Raw genomic sequence first — 17,872 nt, forward strand, 5'->3', positions numbered from 1 at the left:
TAATCAAATAGGGTGTCATATTTCGTTCGACCTCCACTCCACTAGATGGCAGACATATCATACGTCATCCCCGAGTCCAAAAAAGGGCATGCTTTAAACAAAACTTTCGAGCTACAGCGCATTGAATCAGTGCGTGCAATACAGGAGCTAGTGTGCGTGTGAGCCACTTTATCAGAGCGATATTGTCAACGTCAACAAGTATTTGCATTAGATCAGGGCTCTTCAGTTGGCGGCCCGCGGGCCGGACCCGGAGGTCATTTGTACTGGCCCTTTAAAAAAAATGTAATCCCTAGCAAGCGCATGAGCTGTTCTCCACTCTTGCATCTCTCGCTCGTTTTAGTCCTGCAGCCACTGCACCTCAGCCCATTGAACAAGTTAGGCTACATTACAATTCATTACATTTGTACATAAGCTGAACGTAAGTGCCATAGTTTAGTTTCAACCTAAATTGCCACGTTGGAGTTTATGAACTACTACTACAACTATGAACTAATAGTTTCTGTCAACAATCGCAAAAAACACGGGCACAATTTCTGCAAAACTTGGTGGAAAGGTGGAGCAGATCCGACTCAAAGGGAATTTCAAAGTATTTCTATATAGTAGCCTGGCTATTGCCGACGTCCTTCATTTCTTCACGTCTTACAACATAAACAAATGCAATAATAGTCTAGTGAAGTCAGAAATGAGCCTGTCTAAAGGCCTCTTGGAAATCATGTGGCATGTTACATTAAATGCGCACTCAATTGCGATTCGAAGCAAAAAGTATCACTGATAGCGAAGGTAAATTGCATATTTGTAAATGTGACGACGGCAAAACTTTTTGTGGTTAAAGTGAATCGTAGACTATATAATAACCAAAGAAAATAAAGGAGATGATTTGCACCTCCGTTCACCAAATAAAGGCCGTGGTTGTGTTTCTACAATATGTTGGCACAAAACGTAATTTCTGTCAGAAACCAAGAAGGCTAAACGTTTTCATTGTCATCGTGAACTATGACTATGCCCATGTTCAGTAGGCTATGTTTTTCATTTATTCAAGCAGTGACATAGGTTTAATGCATGGGGTAACATGAGGTGCGTCAGAAAAAAGATGGGCCTGTCCCTCTCAAAACATGTTAAAATAGTGTGATTAGCAACCAGAAAAGAAAAAAATCCCGGGGGAGACAACCTGGGATTTCAGAGGCGGACAGAGTACACAGCTTCATTACTTGAGTAAAAGTACAGATACCCTTTGCTAAATTTTACTCAAGTACAAGTAAAAGTACAACAGTCAGATGTTTACTTAAGTAAAAGTACTTAAGTACTTGTTTTTAAAAGTACTTGAGTATCAAGAGTGGCCTACATTTTTTTTTTTTTATTATGTTATGAACATTTTTAATGTTAATACCTTGGAGAATGTAAAAGGAATTGAAAGTAAAATCAAGTCATTTTCATCTTTTTACCATGTTGCCAGGGATGGGCAGTATTTCTAATACATAAAATATGTATTTCAAATACAAAATTCTATTTTGTAATTGAAACACTTGAAGCGAAAACTATCATTAACTTGTTCAGAAAATTTAAATAGTCTGGTGAGGTGGGGCCACAGGTTGGCACATTCCCGGGATGGACCTGCTGTGTCTTCATCCATTGTTTTGTCCATGGTTTTGTGTCTTATCTAAATCTGACCATGGAGGTGACTTTGGCGGAAAGCTGAAGGTGATTGCTGATAGGCTGTCCCAATCAGTGGCGCCTGCACAATCCAATCACGTTTGAGAGGGAAACAACAAATTGAGGATTTCCGAGATTTTTCTTTTTTCCTTTTTTTTTTTAGAAGTAACGGGTACTCACAGTTATGGATAGAAATGTAGTGGAGTAAAGAGTACAATATTTGCCTCTCAAATGTACTTGAGTAAAGTCATGAGTACTCCCCAAAAATGATACTTGAGTAAAGTACAGATCCCTCAAAATTGTACTCAAGTACTGTGCTCAAGTAAATGTACTCCGTTACTGTCCGGCTCTGTGGGTAATTATGTTGTTATGCATGTACAAAATATAGCTGCTGTTGTACTTCATTGTATACAGCTGTTAATGTGATTAGGCTACTCATATTTCAATCCGCATTTCTCCGGCCCCTCAGTTGTGATGCTTTTCATGAACTGGCCCCCATTACAAACTAATTGAATAGCCCTGAATTAGATTATCGTCTAATGCCATCAAAAAAGTTTACCCGAAATGAAGTGTTGGGTCTTCTATTCGCGGACCCTGATTCTGAAGGGGAATATCAGCCTTCAGAAAATGACTGTGATTCGTTTAGTGAGGCTTCAGATGCGTCCCTGCATGATGCAGCTGGACAAAGTGAGAGTTTAGCTTACACCAAGCACAAATGTTGAATCGTTTGCCCAATGTCAGTGGTGGGAATAATGTTTCATGGGGTCGGAGTGTTCATCGGGAAGTTAGCAGGGTGTTAGTGGTGTGGCGAACGAGGCTGGAGGTAGCCTAATGTCCATGTAGCGCTAGCTTCTGTCTTCTGACCGTGTGCCTCTCCGCAATCGCGGCGACAGTAACGTGGTGGAACCTTTGTCTAATGCCACTGGATATGTTAGACGAGGTCGAAGTGCTCAAAGGACAGTTAGGGGGGAAGGTAGAGGCAGTGTGGGGAGTCGCAATGAGAATGACAGTAGGCAAATTCTCTCCACTCGGCGCGCGCGCGAGGTAGATCTGGCCATGCTGCTCGCAGCAGGAGCAGAGGTGGTGACACGGGGCAGGGGAGCCATTAGGCCATGCATAGTCCAGTGTTTCCCACAGAATTGGATTAAATTTGTGGCGGTAGCTGAGGGGGGGGGGGGTGTGTATTAAGATCGTATTGGTAGTGTATAGGTCTAATTGAGTGCCTGTCACATAAGACGTTTGTGAGTAACACAGTTAAACATGTAAACATTCAGTGTCAGTCAATAAAATGAGCCCTTCAACGAAATTGACAAGCAGCTGTAAGTAGGCTACGCATGCTAAATTCGACATCCAAACAGTATTCTAACGTTAGCTTTGAGATACTGCTTGATTGCATAACTTAACTTAGTTTAGTCTCTTCAATGTAGCCTACTATGTTGTGATAAGACCTTAGCAGAGTTAACTTCAATGCAGCAGTTTTGAACAAATTTGCGCAGCATGGTCACGATGCTAAGCGGATTTAATAGCAATTTAGCCAGACGTCTTCTATGCAATGCTTCAATGTGACAACAACAATCCTTCAACAATCGTGAATATTTTGTTAAATGCACATGCAGAGGAGGGGCAGCGGGCTACGAGAGAGAGCGGGGCGGGGCAAGGAAAGGCTGCATGCGTAAAAAGCGCAGCTCAATGGCAATGCAAGGATTTGATCTTATATTAAATTAAATTAAACATAGAATATTAATCTGTGGCGGCCGATTTTGATTTCATGGAGCACCGCCACAGATTAGTCAATGTATGGGAAACACTGATAGTCTATCACAAGATGATGGGAATGCCGGCCCTGTATGGAAAGGGATAGGGAGTCATTATCTCTACAGCAAAAGGCCTGCTACATAAAAAAAATTGTCAGCCATTTATTAGTAATGATTTACACTGTTGATTTGCTATCTATTTCCCTGACCATTTAGTACATACACTATGTGTTCTTTTTTGTGTGTTCATGTCCTTGTGATGTGTACGTCTTTGTCAGCTAAGAAAAAAACAACAAAAACATCAACAAAAAACAAAAAAAATACTAACATTGTCTCTTGTCTTGTCTCGTCATCTCACTCCTGATCTGTGCCTTGCCGTGGCAAGTGAGCTTTTGAACTAAACAGGTCTTGTCTACTTAAGTATAAGTATAAGTATATAAGTATATATACTTTTTTGATCCCGTGAGGGAAATTTGGTCTCTGCATTTAACCCAATCCGTGAATTAGTGAAACACAAACAGCACACAGTGAACACACAGTGAGGTGAAGCACACACTAATCCCGGCGCAGTGAGCTGCCTGCTTCAACGGCCGCGCTCGGGGAGCAGTGAGGGGTTAGGTGCCTTGCTCAAGGGCACTTCAGCCGCGGCCCACTGGTCGGGGCTCGAACCGGCAACCCCTCCGGTTACAAGTCCAGAGTGCTAACCAGTGGGCCACGGCTGCCCACAAACCACTTGTGTTTGTGTGTCATCTGAATAATATATATGTGCCCCATACATGGAATCAGAGTGCCTACTGTATGTAGTAAATGGAAAATCTCTACAGCAAAAGGCCAGCCTACCGCTACATGTATTTGGTTTGTTTCTGCCATTTATATAGTAATGATTTACACACATTTATATAGTAATGATTTACACAGTTTGTTTACTACTTAGTATTTACCTGAGCATTCAGTATTGTGCAATATAGCATACAGAAGGTGAGGGACATTTTGGGGGGAAAGAAGTGGTGCATTTTATCATTCAAACATGCGACTTTTCATGAAAATTCTATAATCCAAGATGGCCGCCACCATATGACGTCATAATATGCAAATAAGATATAAACATTTAATCCCTAAATAAACTTTGGGTCATCCTTAATATTTCTCTAATTTACAGAAAGTCTCTATCTCTTATCACTTTTAAGATATAGCCTTTTGAAATGAAGATGTCAAAATCTAACGTTTCGAAAAAAAAACTCTGGCGCCTAAAGCAGCGGTTCCCAAACTTTTTTCCCCGCGGACCACCTTCTACATCCTGACTCGGCTCGCGTACCCCCACCATCCAACACATAAAAAAGTAACACATTCTATTGACGCATTCCAGGCATCGTTTGTTTAATTAGCCGCCCTACATAATAACAATCAAAATGTACAACTGGTCTATGAGCTCTCACGTAAAAAAAAAAAAACAGTGTGGAGAACCACATTAGAATGGTTAGGTAGCAGATGAAAATCACGTGTATTGTGTGTAGCTTATTTTTTTAATGAAAACATAGCCTATTGTTTACAAATGATTTCCTTTAATTTCACGTTTCCATAACATTATAACCCGATTCGAAATTATAGAGTATTAATTAATTAATAATTTTTAACTCCTTTCCGCCATTGCCCTTTTCATCTCGCTCCATCAGGGGTATGCGTCCCTGGCCTAAAGGGTTAAGTATTTACGCTCTAAATGATGTTCCATAATAAAAGTATCCTGTCTTTCAGTGTCTTCTTAGTGGAGAACTATGGTTAAGCAGCACAGAGGCATTGCTACTCTTCGCATGGTCACCGGGGTTTGATTCCTGACAATTGCCCATCCCTTGGTTTTAAAGGTCTGTCACAAATACTGCACTTCAAGATTTCTACAACAACTGGTTTTAATGTTCATATGCTATTTAAACCCCTCAATTGCCACTTGTGTCTATTATTATTATGATTGTAATAAATTAATTGTAATTGTACTTGCATTCTACATTCATTATGCATATTCATTAATTTTCTCAATTGTCTAATTCTTATTACTATATTCCTTAGAAAAATTAGGTCATTTCTAATCAGTAGACCTATTTAAAATATTTTTTTAATAATGGTATTCTAGGAAGTGTTTTGTATACTGTTTTTTGTTGGGGTGGCAGCTTGACAATAGATGACAGGAACAGGATAAACAAAGTCCTTAAAATGCAGGTTCCATAATTGGTCTGAGCCCGTGTTCTCTGGAGGCTATTTTAGAGCAGAGAATTATGAGGAGGGAGGACCATCCTCTGCATAGCATCTTTGTAAATAATGGTAGAAGTAAACAACTTTTATTACCCAGTTGCTCCCCTGAAAGGTTTAGAAGGTCCTTTGTTCCCTCAGCAATCAGGCTTTTTAAGAACTGCTGACTAATGCTACTGTATAGTATCTGCTATCTCAGTAGTGTTTTTAGTGGCCATTTTTTGACACAATGGTACTTATATATTCATTTTTGCACGTATCAGTGATGTGGTGGTAACTGCTTTGACCATGAAGAGCATCATGGGTACCTCTTCACAAAGACCATGCTTCTTCTGCTCCAGGCATATCTCTTTGGCCCTCATCAGCTGCAGTGTCTCCTTAGATACAGCATACTGGAGCTTCTCCATGCGCTCCACAGCTGCAGTCCATGCAGCTTTGCCAAACTTACGCTGGTCAACCTTCATACGCTCGTACATCACTAGAAAGGTAAAAACTCTGATCACATTTGGATCAATTTGAATGTCTCATAGCAAGTAACACTGAAATAGTCTGTGTACATGTGTACGTAGGACACTGTAGTGTTGTCATTACATTTCTGTGCTCGAGCTGTAGTCTCAAAGTACTTGACCGTAAGGTCCTGAATGGAGAGAGCAGCGGTGTGAGCCTTCTTTTGCCAGTCTTCATCCTCATGCTTCAACCCCTCCACACGTCGTGGGCCGAGGTACTCTGTCTCAAGGGATATCTTAGGGGAAAAACATGAAGTCAAAGTCATGAAGTGCATTATCTGAAGGAGTTCCTAAAGTTTCACATAGTTAATTACATGACAAAATGTAATGCTGGCTAGTGCCAGTAGGCTGTGTGCTGTCTACACTTCTGTAGTTAACCAGAACTTAAAATCAATCAAATTAATCACCATGATTTTGTGAGGGTTTGTTGAAAGCGGTCTTCTGTCAGAATCAACTTTATAATTAAGATCATGTGGGGTCAGGCTGCTGATGGTATTTGCCATTTGTGCTCCTTCTCAAACCATCATTGGGGAGCGATTAATCACTACTGCCAGCCACATAGACAGGTTTAAAGTCACTTTTGGTGTTGGCTGCTGCCATAGTCATAATCCCTGGCCAGGACTCGTTGCTTGACTTATCGTGACTAAATTCAAGATGGTGGCGAACGGTAAACTTCCTGAAGGTACTGTCTGTATAAATCGTCTTGTAAATAAACTACCAATACTTTTTCAAAGTTCTCAATGTCTCGTTTTAAATGTCAGTGCCCTCGGAAGTCTACCAATGAAGTGTGGAGCTACTTTGAGCCTCGTAAATGGTGTAAAACAGTGATTTATTTGCATGGCTAGGCCGATGCCCGAGGCACCCCCATCTAAAACCTGTTGGTAGCATCGGCTAACTAGCGCCATATTTCGGAGTGCAAGGGACAAGCCGAGATGAGCTATGAGACAAAAGTTCACACTCAATATCATAATTTAATAGTGAATTATTGTAGTGAGGACTTTTATTTTTTTGAACAGTTGTGGGCAGAGGAAACAGTTGAACAGGATCTGTAGTCTTAAAGGTGCCCTGCCACACAAAACCATTTTGACTTGTATTTTTTTAAACATGTTAGGTCCATATGTGTTTGTGCTATGTCGTGAATGTGAAAATGAACAGCTAACTCCTCTGTCAGCTCTAGCCACTGAAAAGAAATAAGCGGAGAAATTAGGCCAATTGCAAAAGCTCTTCAGATTGACGTGGAATTGATGAGCTCATTACTATTCATGAGCTCGCCCAGTTGAGACCATGCCCACAAAATTTGTTTAGCTCTGACAGTTTTCGTAGGCCTATGCAAGAATGGCTGAATGTCGACGGACTTGTGCGCTATGCACAAATAGAACTTTAACAATGCATTTTGCCCAAGAACCCAGACTTGAGGATCAAATGGCTTCAGTTTATTTTTTGGAACAATGCCACAGGCTTTGCAAAAAGGTTGCTGTTGAAGCCTGGAGCAGGCTACCATCGCAGTCTACGACCAGTGCCTGTAAGTAAAACGTAATTGTCAACTCAATGAAGTGCTATGTTATACAGGTTTAATGAACTCACTAGCCTAGCAGGTTTTATTTATGCACATTTGGACAATGCTAGCACTCACTAGCCAAGCTAAGTTCATGCCATGAAGCTAAAATTAGTTGATAACGGCTGTCATGTTATGGACGAAATCTACTAGCTGTTAGCCAATCAGAGTCAAGCAGCTTAGCTCGTTGAATATTAATGAGAACTGGCGCAAATCGAGCTGAGTCTTCAAGCAGGCTTTCAATACCACACTAGAATGGCTTGAAACAAGGTAACCAAGGCATGTTTTCCACAAAAAATGTTACAGAGTCCATGGTAGAACTTCAGACATTACCACAAAGTAATGAAATACGTGTGGCAGGGCATCTTTGAGAAAGCCAGATTGTATGCTTAAAGCCTGAGACAGTAGATAGTTTAAAAGTTGAATGTAGATAGTGTAATGGACGTTGATAGACAGAAAGTTTAATGGATGTTGATAGGCAGATTGGTTTAATGGATGTTGATAGATAGTTTAATGGGTGGATGAGTGAATGTTTGAAGAAGATAGCTGGATAGAAAGTTGGATGGAATGTGCCTTATATCCTTGTAGAATGGACACAGAGAGAGTTGGCCTAGTTGAGCAGAAAGCAGTTGATACAGGTGCAATCAGTTTAATTGGCTCTTTGAGGGGGCCTAGTTGAGCAGCTGGCAGTTGATACAGGTGCAAATCAGTTTAATTAGCCCATTGCAATGTCATAGTGCCAATTAGGGCTGAACGATTTATTGCATTTGCGATAATATCGCGATATGATGAAACACGATTTTCAAACCGCAAAGGCTGCGATTTGTAATATGTGACGTCACCAAAACGCATTTATACTTGCGCATGCCGACGCGCCACCGACTCTTCTCACCGACCACTGAAGAAGCAAAAAACGTAAACAAGAGGACCAGCTAACAGTGTCAAGAAAGGTCTGATCAGTAGAGCTACTTTGGTTAAAAATAAACCTCTTCATTACCTTTTGCCCAAACCTGCCATGTCCCTGGTTCTAGTTCATAATTCCCCTGTGCTGCTACTCTGGCTGGTAACTTAGTTCACTTGTCCAGCTGACGATTAAAACTCGAGTGTTTAGGATGCACAGCAGCAGCCATTCACCTGTGCACCTGGGGACTTTGTTTACTGGAGTACAGTGACAGTGGGGGCATTTGCCATATCCAAGGGGGTTGGCGGCGCAAACATTTCATCTCACAGGTAATTAATTGATGCATAATGTTATCCGCAAGTAGTTGACACAGCTAACCACCAAAAACCCAGCTGTTCTAACATTAGCTTACCAGCTAAGGCTCTAGGCTACATACATGCTGCTAACTGCTGATAACTTTGCCTGTTTAAAGAGTTTTGTCTCTGCGATCGGCTTTGTTGTGATATGAACAAGTTAATTTGCATGCATGCGTATTGCGCTGCGGTGTTGATTATGCTAACCTTTAGTTAACACCGAGCCGAACGGTCATTCGGCCGCATTTATTTGCGCTACAACAATCTACAGTAGTTTGTTCCGATTCACGTGCAAGTAGCCTACAGAGCAAAGGAGCGGGTCTGTGTGTTTGCGTGCACGCGCGCGTGTATGGAGAGCACAGGACAATGAGAAGTCGTGTCAGTGCCACTACATGTAGACCTATTTGTTAACTAACGAAAGAAGGTCATATCTACATGAAATAGAAACAAAATAGAAACGAATCAGAATCATTAAATGTTTACAAGGCTGGAAGTTAAACAAATATAGGTCTACTAATGTGATTAAAATAGTTAAATAAAAAATATTTCATTCATCAATCTTATTCAATGACCTAATGCCATCATAACATAGGCCTGGGCTCCAGGAAAGAACAGTTTATGTTTAACTTATCTAATTTTGTGTTGGTCATACTATAGAATAATAGTTGTAAAAAAATATATAGAAATAGAATAAAATATAAAAATAGAAAAATATTGCTTGTCTTTGTTGAATAAGACAGAAGATAAAGAGCTTTAAAATAATCGCATATCGCATCACAATCGCAATATTGGTGAGAAAAATCGCAATTAGATTTTTTTCCAAAATCGTTCACCCCTAGTGCCAATGCAAAGTCTATGGGGAAAATAAGCTTGTTTTTTGTTACTATATAAAAATACATTCCAAGTGTCCTTTTCAGGACCTACGCTACAAAGTTTGAATGAAATTTCTCCGTTAAACGGTTGAAGCTGAATTAGACGCAGAAATATGGTGGGAGGAATAAAAAGACGACGACGACGACGACTTTGCATAACAGAACAGTGCATTTTTATGCACTGTGATAAAAAGAAGAAGAAGAAGAACAAGAAGACTTCAGAGAAAGATTTTGAACAACTCTTCTTTTTTCTGCTCGCCGCCATCTTGCCAGCGAAGGAGTGAGTTGTTCAAAACCTTTCTTTTTAGTAAACTGTGTACACGAACAATGTTCTCAATGCTCGAGTTCATGTGTAGAGGCACTGATGATACTTTAAATCAAAGTTTCATGTTGTGTTGAGCCTTCTTAGTGTTTTAAAAATAGTGATTTTGACGCAATCATGTATCAAAATAGTATTGCCCCAAGGATTCCCATTCAAAAGGCCATTTCACCCGAAAACGGCAACTCGACAAGTTTAAAAGTGGCGCTTCGGACACAATTATGCTGTTAAACGAAAGTACATTCACAAAAACACCCTCGGATGTATTTTGGCGAGAGTTACACTTTAAGTAACAGATAACATTGAAACCAATGCAACACTCAGGGTAGGTGCAGTATATGTGTAAACAAGGGAATCCATGTTAATCACCTTGATCTGCTGTCGGCGTAGCATAGCCAGCTCCCTCATGTCTCTGAAGGGTTGGAGCAGGTAGTGATATAATTCAGTGGTGGCCTCCACAAGGTCTCCATATGCTTCATCCTGCTGAGCATACAGATCAAGCAGCTCCACCATGCTCTCCATGCTGCGCTGCCTCTCTAACAGCTGGGCAAAGACGAAGACAAAGATATTGCATTAGTTTTCCACAATGTGCTACCAGCTAGGGGTGGGCGATATGGACAAAAAAAATAATATCTCGATATTTTTTGTGATTTTGACGATAACGATAATTAGTCGATATCCTTTAAAAAATTGTTTTTGTTAAAGTCTGAGTTACTTTACAGCTCATTATTTATTAATATAGCATCATTACAATTATAACCAATAACCTAATCTGTGACTTTTTAACCAAATCAACCAATGCATTGTCACTCTGACACATTTCCAATTATGCCCCCACTTGTGTGTGTGGCAATGACATGGTCTAGCCAGCTACATTAGAGAAGATGAATAGGCCTAACAGTTTCCCAAGAGAAAGTCTGAAGCTGAAGTTCCTTTCAAACCTTTAACCCTTAGAACCCTAAGCTTTTTTTAGGGCATTTTCACTACCTTTATTCATAAGGATTTATTCTGGTCATTGTAAGTGCCACACACATATATTATATATTGTTTTTTTCAGGAGAGTCTAGGCTATTCAGATCTGCAATAATTTCATGTATTAATACTAGCATTGATTTTATTTTGATTTTTAAAGAATTAAAATATAAAAAGTGTATTATAAAAATTCTTATATTTCGACATGTATCTCACCACAGCAAGCTCACAGCTCTACATGCATTTCATGTGTGTGTAGGGCAGACTGTCCTGAATCGGGCAATATAATTGCCATGTTGGAGGGATACTCTGGGGCTGAGTAATTTACAGAAATATTTGCTGTGTGATTTACGGAAATAAATGCCATTTTTTATTTAGTGATGAAAAATGACCTTTCTGCGATCCATATCTGTGACACGAACTGATCTGACCTGACCTGACCCGAGGTTGCGTGTTAGCCTGCGTGCCTGTGTGTATGCAGTCATAATAATTCTCAACTTTTTACTGCATTGCCATTATTACAAAGTAAAGGCAAAAAAGGTGTTTATTTGTTGAACAAATTGGGATGCAATGTGAGCCTTGAATTGGATGCCATGCAGGAATTTGCTAGGATCTCAAAACCGGAATATGAACATGCTTTGCCATAGAGAAACACATGATAGCATTGGATTATAAACATGCTTTGCCACAAGAACAGACAAAAACGTGGGGTAAGTCCAGCTATATGAAGTTATTATTTTGCTGTCACTTCGTCTGTTTTATAACCCAGAAGGATGTACTTGGTATCAAATGATAGCTCCGAGTCTCCTCTTTCATCTGACATGCGTCCGCGAGTAATTCAAACGAGAGTAATGAGTGTGCAGCGTTGGTTTGTGTACATGACGTTATTATTTTGCAGTCACTTCATCTGGTTTTATAAGCCAGAAGGGTCGATAAACATGATACCAATGGATAGCCCTGTGCCTCCTCTTTCATCTGATATGCTTGCCATATCGATGCGATCACGGGTTCGCGAGTAATTCAAACTAGAGTAATGTGTGTGCAGGTGAACGCAGAGAAGTATAGACTGTAAATATGATGCAATTTGATTTAATTTCATGATTTTTTTTAATTTTCATACTTGATCGTACAGACAAGTGTGTAGTCTCGTTGGAAAGCCCCACTTCTGCTCTGTCGTGCAATAAAGGTTTCATCTCGCTGCGATGAACCGTTCCGGAGCAATGTAACAGAGAAGAAAGGGTGTGTTTTTTGACGCACTTTGCATCAATCGGGTTCTAAGGGTTAAAGGAACATGCCACCCAATGTCAGTAGTAATATATGTTCTTACCTTAACTTTCACGAGTTGAGTCATACCTCTCCCGTGTCGGTACGTGCACTCAAACGCTCTGGTGCGCGGCTGGACTGTGTTAGCATGTTGCTATGCTAGCGGGCTTTGTCGTAACTAACCGTAGAAGTAATCAAAAACATCCACGTTTTCCGGACTTAAATACAGTTGCACGAGTAGTTGATAGAAATGTCTACGGCCACGCAACATGAAACGTGGCGTACATTGGCTATGTTGTAGCCTATCCCCAGAATATCAGCAGCAAACTCAGTCTCTGTCTCGCAAAACAGTCTCCAAATAAAACGCACATCGGCCTGTTGCCTATTCTGCCAGCTTGTGACAATATATCGTCCAAAATGCTTGATTGCATTGCATTCTCCACATTTTTAGCGAAATTTTCATGTCCTATCGGCCTGCTATAAAAATAATTGCGCTGTCTGACTGAAAAAGACGCGCTCTCTTCCCGTGCAGTCAAAATGAATGGGAGTCTTCAGAACAGGCTTGTCAGTCACCCTGACATAACAGTGCGTAAAGTAGCCTATAATGTGAATGACACATTATTTTATCAAGGATTTCTTTCTTTTTGCAAAAAATAAAGTACAATAGGCATTAACCTGTTGAGGAGTGAATTATTTCCCTGGTTCCTTCTAGAATTCTACGCAAACAATCTATAGTTTCAGTGTTCCTTATACAGTCTATGGGGAAAATCTCTGAGGGTAATTGTGACATCATAATGTGGAACTCTCGGTTCGCAAACATTCTAATCACATATTTGTGACCGTACTCCTCAACAGGTTAATTAGTAGGCCAGGAGCATGTTGAAATTATGTGGCAAATTGCGTTTTTTATTACAATGATAAAATTGTAAAAGGACGTGACCGAAGCTGAGGAAAGCCAGGCAATAGGCCTATAGGCCCGACGGTAATTGTAAAGCAATTTACAAAAGATTCACTGAACAAAAATGCTGATGTGGTAAATGAAAATTTAGCTAAAAATGTGGAGAATGCAATGCAATCAAGCATTTTGGACGATATATTGTCACAAGCTGGCAGAATAGGCAACAGGCTGATTTTATTTGCGTTTTATTTGGAGACTGTTTTGCGAGACAGAGACTGAGTTTGCTGCTGATATTCTGGGGATAGGCTACAACATAGCCAATGTACGACTTTAGCCTTTTAATATATCTGCTGCATTGGATCAGTCTTTCTAGAACAGGCAAGGGCTTTCTAGCCTCACGTCAGCAGCGCTGCATCATCCACATAGCCTACATTAAAACAACCAGCGGATGGTGGGCGGGTGCGGTTTTGAAAATTGGTAAAAAAAACTTTGGTGCTGATGGATGGCTGGTGGATGATAAGTTTTGCTATGCAGTTATGGTTGAAATAATAGCCCATCAGCGCATATCTAGTGTGTGTGCCTCTCTCTCGCTCAGAGGGGAGGGAGAGGCTGAGGGTCGATCCAGCATGGATTCTAAACTCTGTGGTGGATAGGATCTACAATTAGGTGTTAACAATACTACTACGCTAGGTCGAAGTACTCCCAAGTGCTATTGCGCCACACATTGTAGTTCTCCTGTTTATTCGCTTGGAAAATCGCCACGTTTCATGTTGCGTGGCCGTATACATTTCTATCAACTACTCGTGCAACTGTATTTAAGTCGGGAAAACGTGGATGTTTTTGATTACTTCTACGGTTAGTTACGGCAAAGCCCGCTAGCATAGCAACATGCTAACACAGTCCAGCCACGCACCAGAGCGTTTGAGTGCACGTACCGACACGGGAGAGGTATGACTCAACTCGTGAAAGTTAAGGTAAGAACATATATTACTACTGACATTGGGTGGCGTGTTCCTTTAAATAGGATTCACTGTAAAACTAAGAGCAGATCAACAGAGTACATCTCAGTTATTTCCTTCTATGTTTTGTTTAAGAGCCATCACATAGGCTAGCATTCCAAGTTACAGAATAGAAACTAATGCGTTAGCTTATGGCTAATGTATATGAGAAATCCCATAGAGATGCTAACGGTTAGAATAATTGGTAAACGTATATTTAGAGCGAACTTAAGTCCATTTACAAAACAGTTCGATGAGAATAGTTCTTTGTTTACAACTGACTATTAAAATACTCAAAGGCTAATGTTTTCTCTCCATATAATACCGTGTAGGAAAAAACGTGACCGTCTCATCAATGCTACTTGAACAGAAGTAGCCGCATAAAATCCCAAGTAGGCTACTTTCGCTGCACAAAATAAACATTAGGCGTGCGTGGGACAATGTTGTGACCCACTAGTGATCACGTGACACTTGCTCTGCTGCACTTCTCCCGCATACACCTCCTGGGAATGTATAAGTCTTCAGTGCGTGATTTCGAGTGTTTTTTCCCCATAAGTAATTTAAATACTCGATAATGTCAATTTGCACATCGTTAAAACAACAATCAGGATATTATCGCAGACGATATATATCGCCCACCCCTACTTCCAGCTGAAACTAGATGTACCGCAAAGCGGCACAAAATATGGCCGCCGCTCAGTCCTGCACATTCTCTCTGCAAAAGTAAATCATGCTTGTCAATTTGTCTATCTCCTACTCCATCCCCTACTTTTAGTGCTGCCGCGATTAGTCAACGTAATTGACCATGAAAATTACCCTACTTATTTTTGGTCCCCCGTCTCAAATGGCTCGCTGTAATGTTATTAACTCCGTTATTAAAGGAATTATCCAGAGTAAAATGCACTTTAGATCGATTTACGGATGATTGGGAGTACATACGTTGAGTTGACATCCAAATCATGTCATTCGGATGTGTTTTGAGAAAGTTCGATGTTACCGTTTATAGTCAAAGCTCGTTAGCGTGGAAGTGAGAAGGGCATATTATTTCGCCGCTACAAAACGCTATTTTTATACCTCTTCTAAAGTTCCAAACAACATTGCACTTACGTGGTAGTGAGTAGAGGGTCCCTAAAGCCAAACCGAAGTATCCCGAGGTCTTTATGTGGTCGGATAGAGAGTCCAGAATGAATTTCATCAAGCCAGTACCTTTCCGGAAATGTTGCCATCTTTGCTGCCATCTTTAGGGGAAAGTCCGTAGGAGTCGATTGCCAAGCGTGCTCTGGAAATTCACAATTTCGTCGCCGTTTAAAAAAAAAATAAAAAACATAGTCCAGTCCATACAACTTCATTTCAATTTCAAAAGAAATACTGGACTGGAAACTGTTTTTTTAAACGGCGACGAAATTGTGAATTTTTAGGGACCCTCTACTCACTACCACGTAAGTGCAATGTTGTTTGGAACTGCAGAAGAGGTATAAAAATAGCGTTTTGTAGCGGCGAAATAATATTGATAATATATGAAGGCCGATACCGATACAAATATTTGTTGATTTAAAAATCCGATATTCCGATATATATTTTTTTTTTTCAGAAACACGCAACAAAACATTAACAGATTTCCCTAACATTAGTTATTTGTAGTTATTTATGAGTATTGACTAAAATAATATGATAATGCATTTTAAAATAATATTGTCACAGTGGAACAGAGGAACATCGAAATATATTAAAGTTCTGATAAATAAAATGTATAAAAATAGAAACTTAAGATATGAAACTTAGTCTTTCGAACAAAAACACAATAACAACAACAACCAAATCAAAGTTACCAGTATTAAAAGACTTGGTAAGCTTCATAAATATAACTTTGAACTAAGACTTAATCATTACAAAAAATAATGATGACATTATTACTATCATCATCATTTGTATTATCATTAAACAAGATAAAGGTCACTCCTAAATGTTTGCGTGTGCGTATGTAATAGGCCTAATTAGTCCCTATTGCCTTATAAGCTACCTTATAATTACCATGTCAGCTTGCTTATCCCTTTACCTGCACTTTTAAAATTATTTCCATCAAGCTACATCAAACCATTTTCAATCATCAGTTGCTGCCTGCCTTCTAAAACCTACTATTTAGTGATCTAAATCCATTATGTAACTTGTTAATGCTGCGGCTGAACGACAGTCTGAAACGCACACTTGGCGCCATTGGATTTCACACACGTGTAAAAGAAAAGCTAACTTTTATGCACAAGCTACGTTTTGCACAAGCTACTTTTGATACTTTTTGTCTATGTCTAAATGTTCACTCCTCGCACGTCTAACTTACATTTTACAATGCAGGGACTGTAACTACAGATATACTAGTTATAAATACAGTAATTATTACTTTATTTAGGCAGAATAAGTTCGTTGTGGTTTCCAAGCTCATTAATGTTAACGTTAGCGGTCTTCGACTGATATTCATGGCATTAGCTAGCTTTGTGGTTAGCTAGTCTATGATGAGCCATAATTTAGCAATGGATAACGTCATACTGCAAATTGTAAAACAAACGCTTTCAGACATTTAATCTGGAAAGGTAAATTATTCAACTACACAATAGCACACAGAACAACAGGCTGAATAGGTGTCTGATATGTTAACGTAACGCAGTTATTCAGCTATTTAGCCAGCTTGATGCTGGTTAGCTTGGTGACAAGAAAATTAAAATGTCAGTTCCTGGTTGCACAGTTTGTTGCATGAAGTACGATGCATCCTTAAAAACACTGGACTGGAACAGTTCTGTTTGCTAAAACTGCTGTTTTGTGTTGACCGTCACATCGCTCAGACTGTCCTTGGTGGTTCTGTCAGTGCCGTCAGTGAGTGTAAACTGTTACATTAAGCTCACAAAGACTGCACACAAAATAAATGTGAGCATATGAAACAAGTTTTCTGAGCTAACGTTAATTCCCAAATACTCACATACTCCTTAGTCTTGATCTTCTTTTTTTTGCATTTCAACAAAGGTTTTTACACCAAGCAAGAAAGTGCAAGGTTTGCAAAGGCTAAAAGTAAAGTAAAACGTTTGCTTGCATAGCCCACAATGTAGATTGTGCAATGGCAGTTTTCAAAGGTGGAAAGACTATAATTAAACTATAACTTAATTTTTAAAAAGTACTGTATAAGAGCCTTTCATTAGGAAACCAGATAGTTAGGCCTATTTAAACAGATAATGTCCCACCTTGATCAAAATTGTTATGGGAGAACATTTTTAAATTGCGTTGGTTAAAAATTACTATCAGCTGATAAATCGGTTATCAGCTTTTAAAGCTCTCAAATATCGATCAGTATCGGTAGTCGGTCAGGCTCTACAGGCCAAATGTTTTAGACTTCTAAGAAATAAGCAGTTTATCAACTATCTTTACTGGTTTTATCAAGTCGATATGACCAAAATAAGCATATTTGAAGATTATTGTGAGCTAGCATAACACCATATTATATGGTCTGCCATGGCTAATCAATTATACAATAAATTATCTTTAACAATCACACATTTTGACTTTTTCGTTAATTATATGTAGAGATGCACTGATATAGAATTTTA

At 39.6% G+C, this 17,872-nt stretch overlaps 1 protein-coding gene across 2 annotated transcripts in view; it reads right to left on the reverse strand.

Annotated features, from left to right (window-relative positions):
- Positions 1–17,872, reverse strand: part of jmy (junction mediating and regulatory protein, p53 cofactor) — an 81,003-nt gene that overhangs the window by 44,310 nt on the left and 18,821 nt on the right. For both annotated transcript variants that reach the window (XM_076284913.1, XM_076284912.1), the window contains exons 2-4: positions 10,521–10,694; positions 6,237–6,387; positions 5,954–6,123 (exon numbers count right to left, since the gene is read on the reverse strand). In XM_076284913.1, coding sequence (XP_076141028.1) covers positions 5,954–6,123; positions 6,237–6,387; positions 10,521–10,694 — 495 coding nt within the window. The remainder of the gene's footprint in view (positions 1–5,953; positions 6,124–6,236; positions 6,388–10,520; positions 10,695–17,872) is intronic.

Source organism: Alosa pseudoharengus, unplaced genomic scaffold, assembly GCF_046254945.1.
Source record: "Alosa pseudoharengus isolate Yale_2024_CS ecotype anadromous, Long Island Sound unplaced genomic scaffold, YU_APseudo_1.1 YU_APseudo_1.1_scf_14, whole genome shotgun sequence".
Lineage (NCBI taxonomy): Eukaryota > Metazoa > Chordata > Actinopteri > Clupeiformes > Clupeidae > Alosa > Alosa pseudoharengus.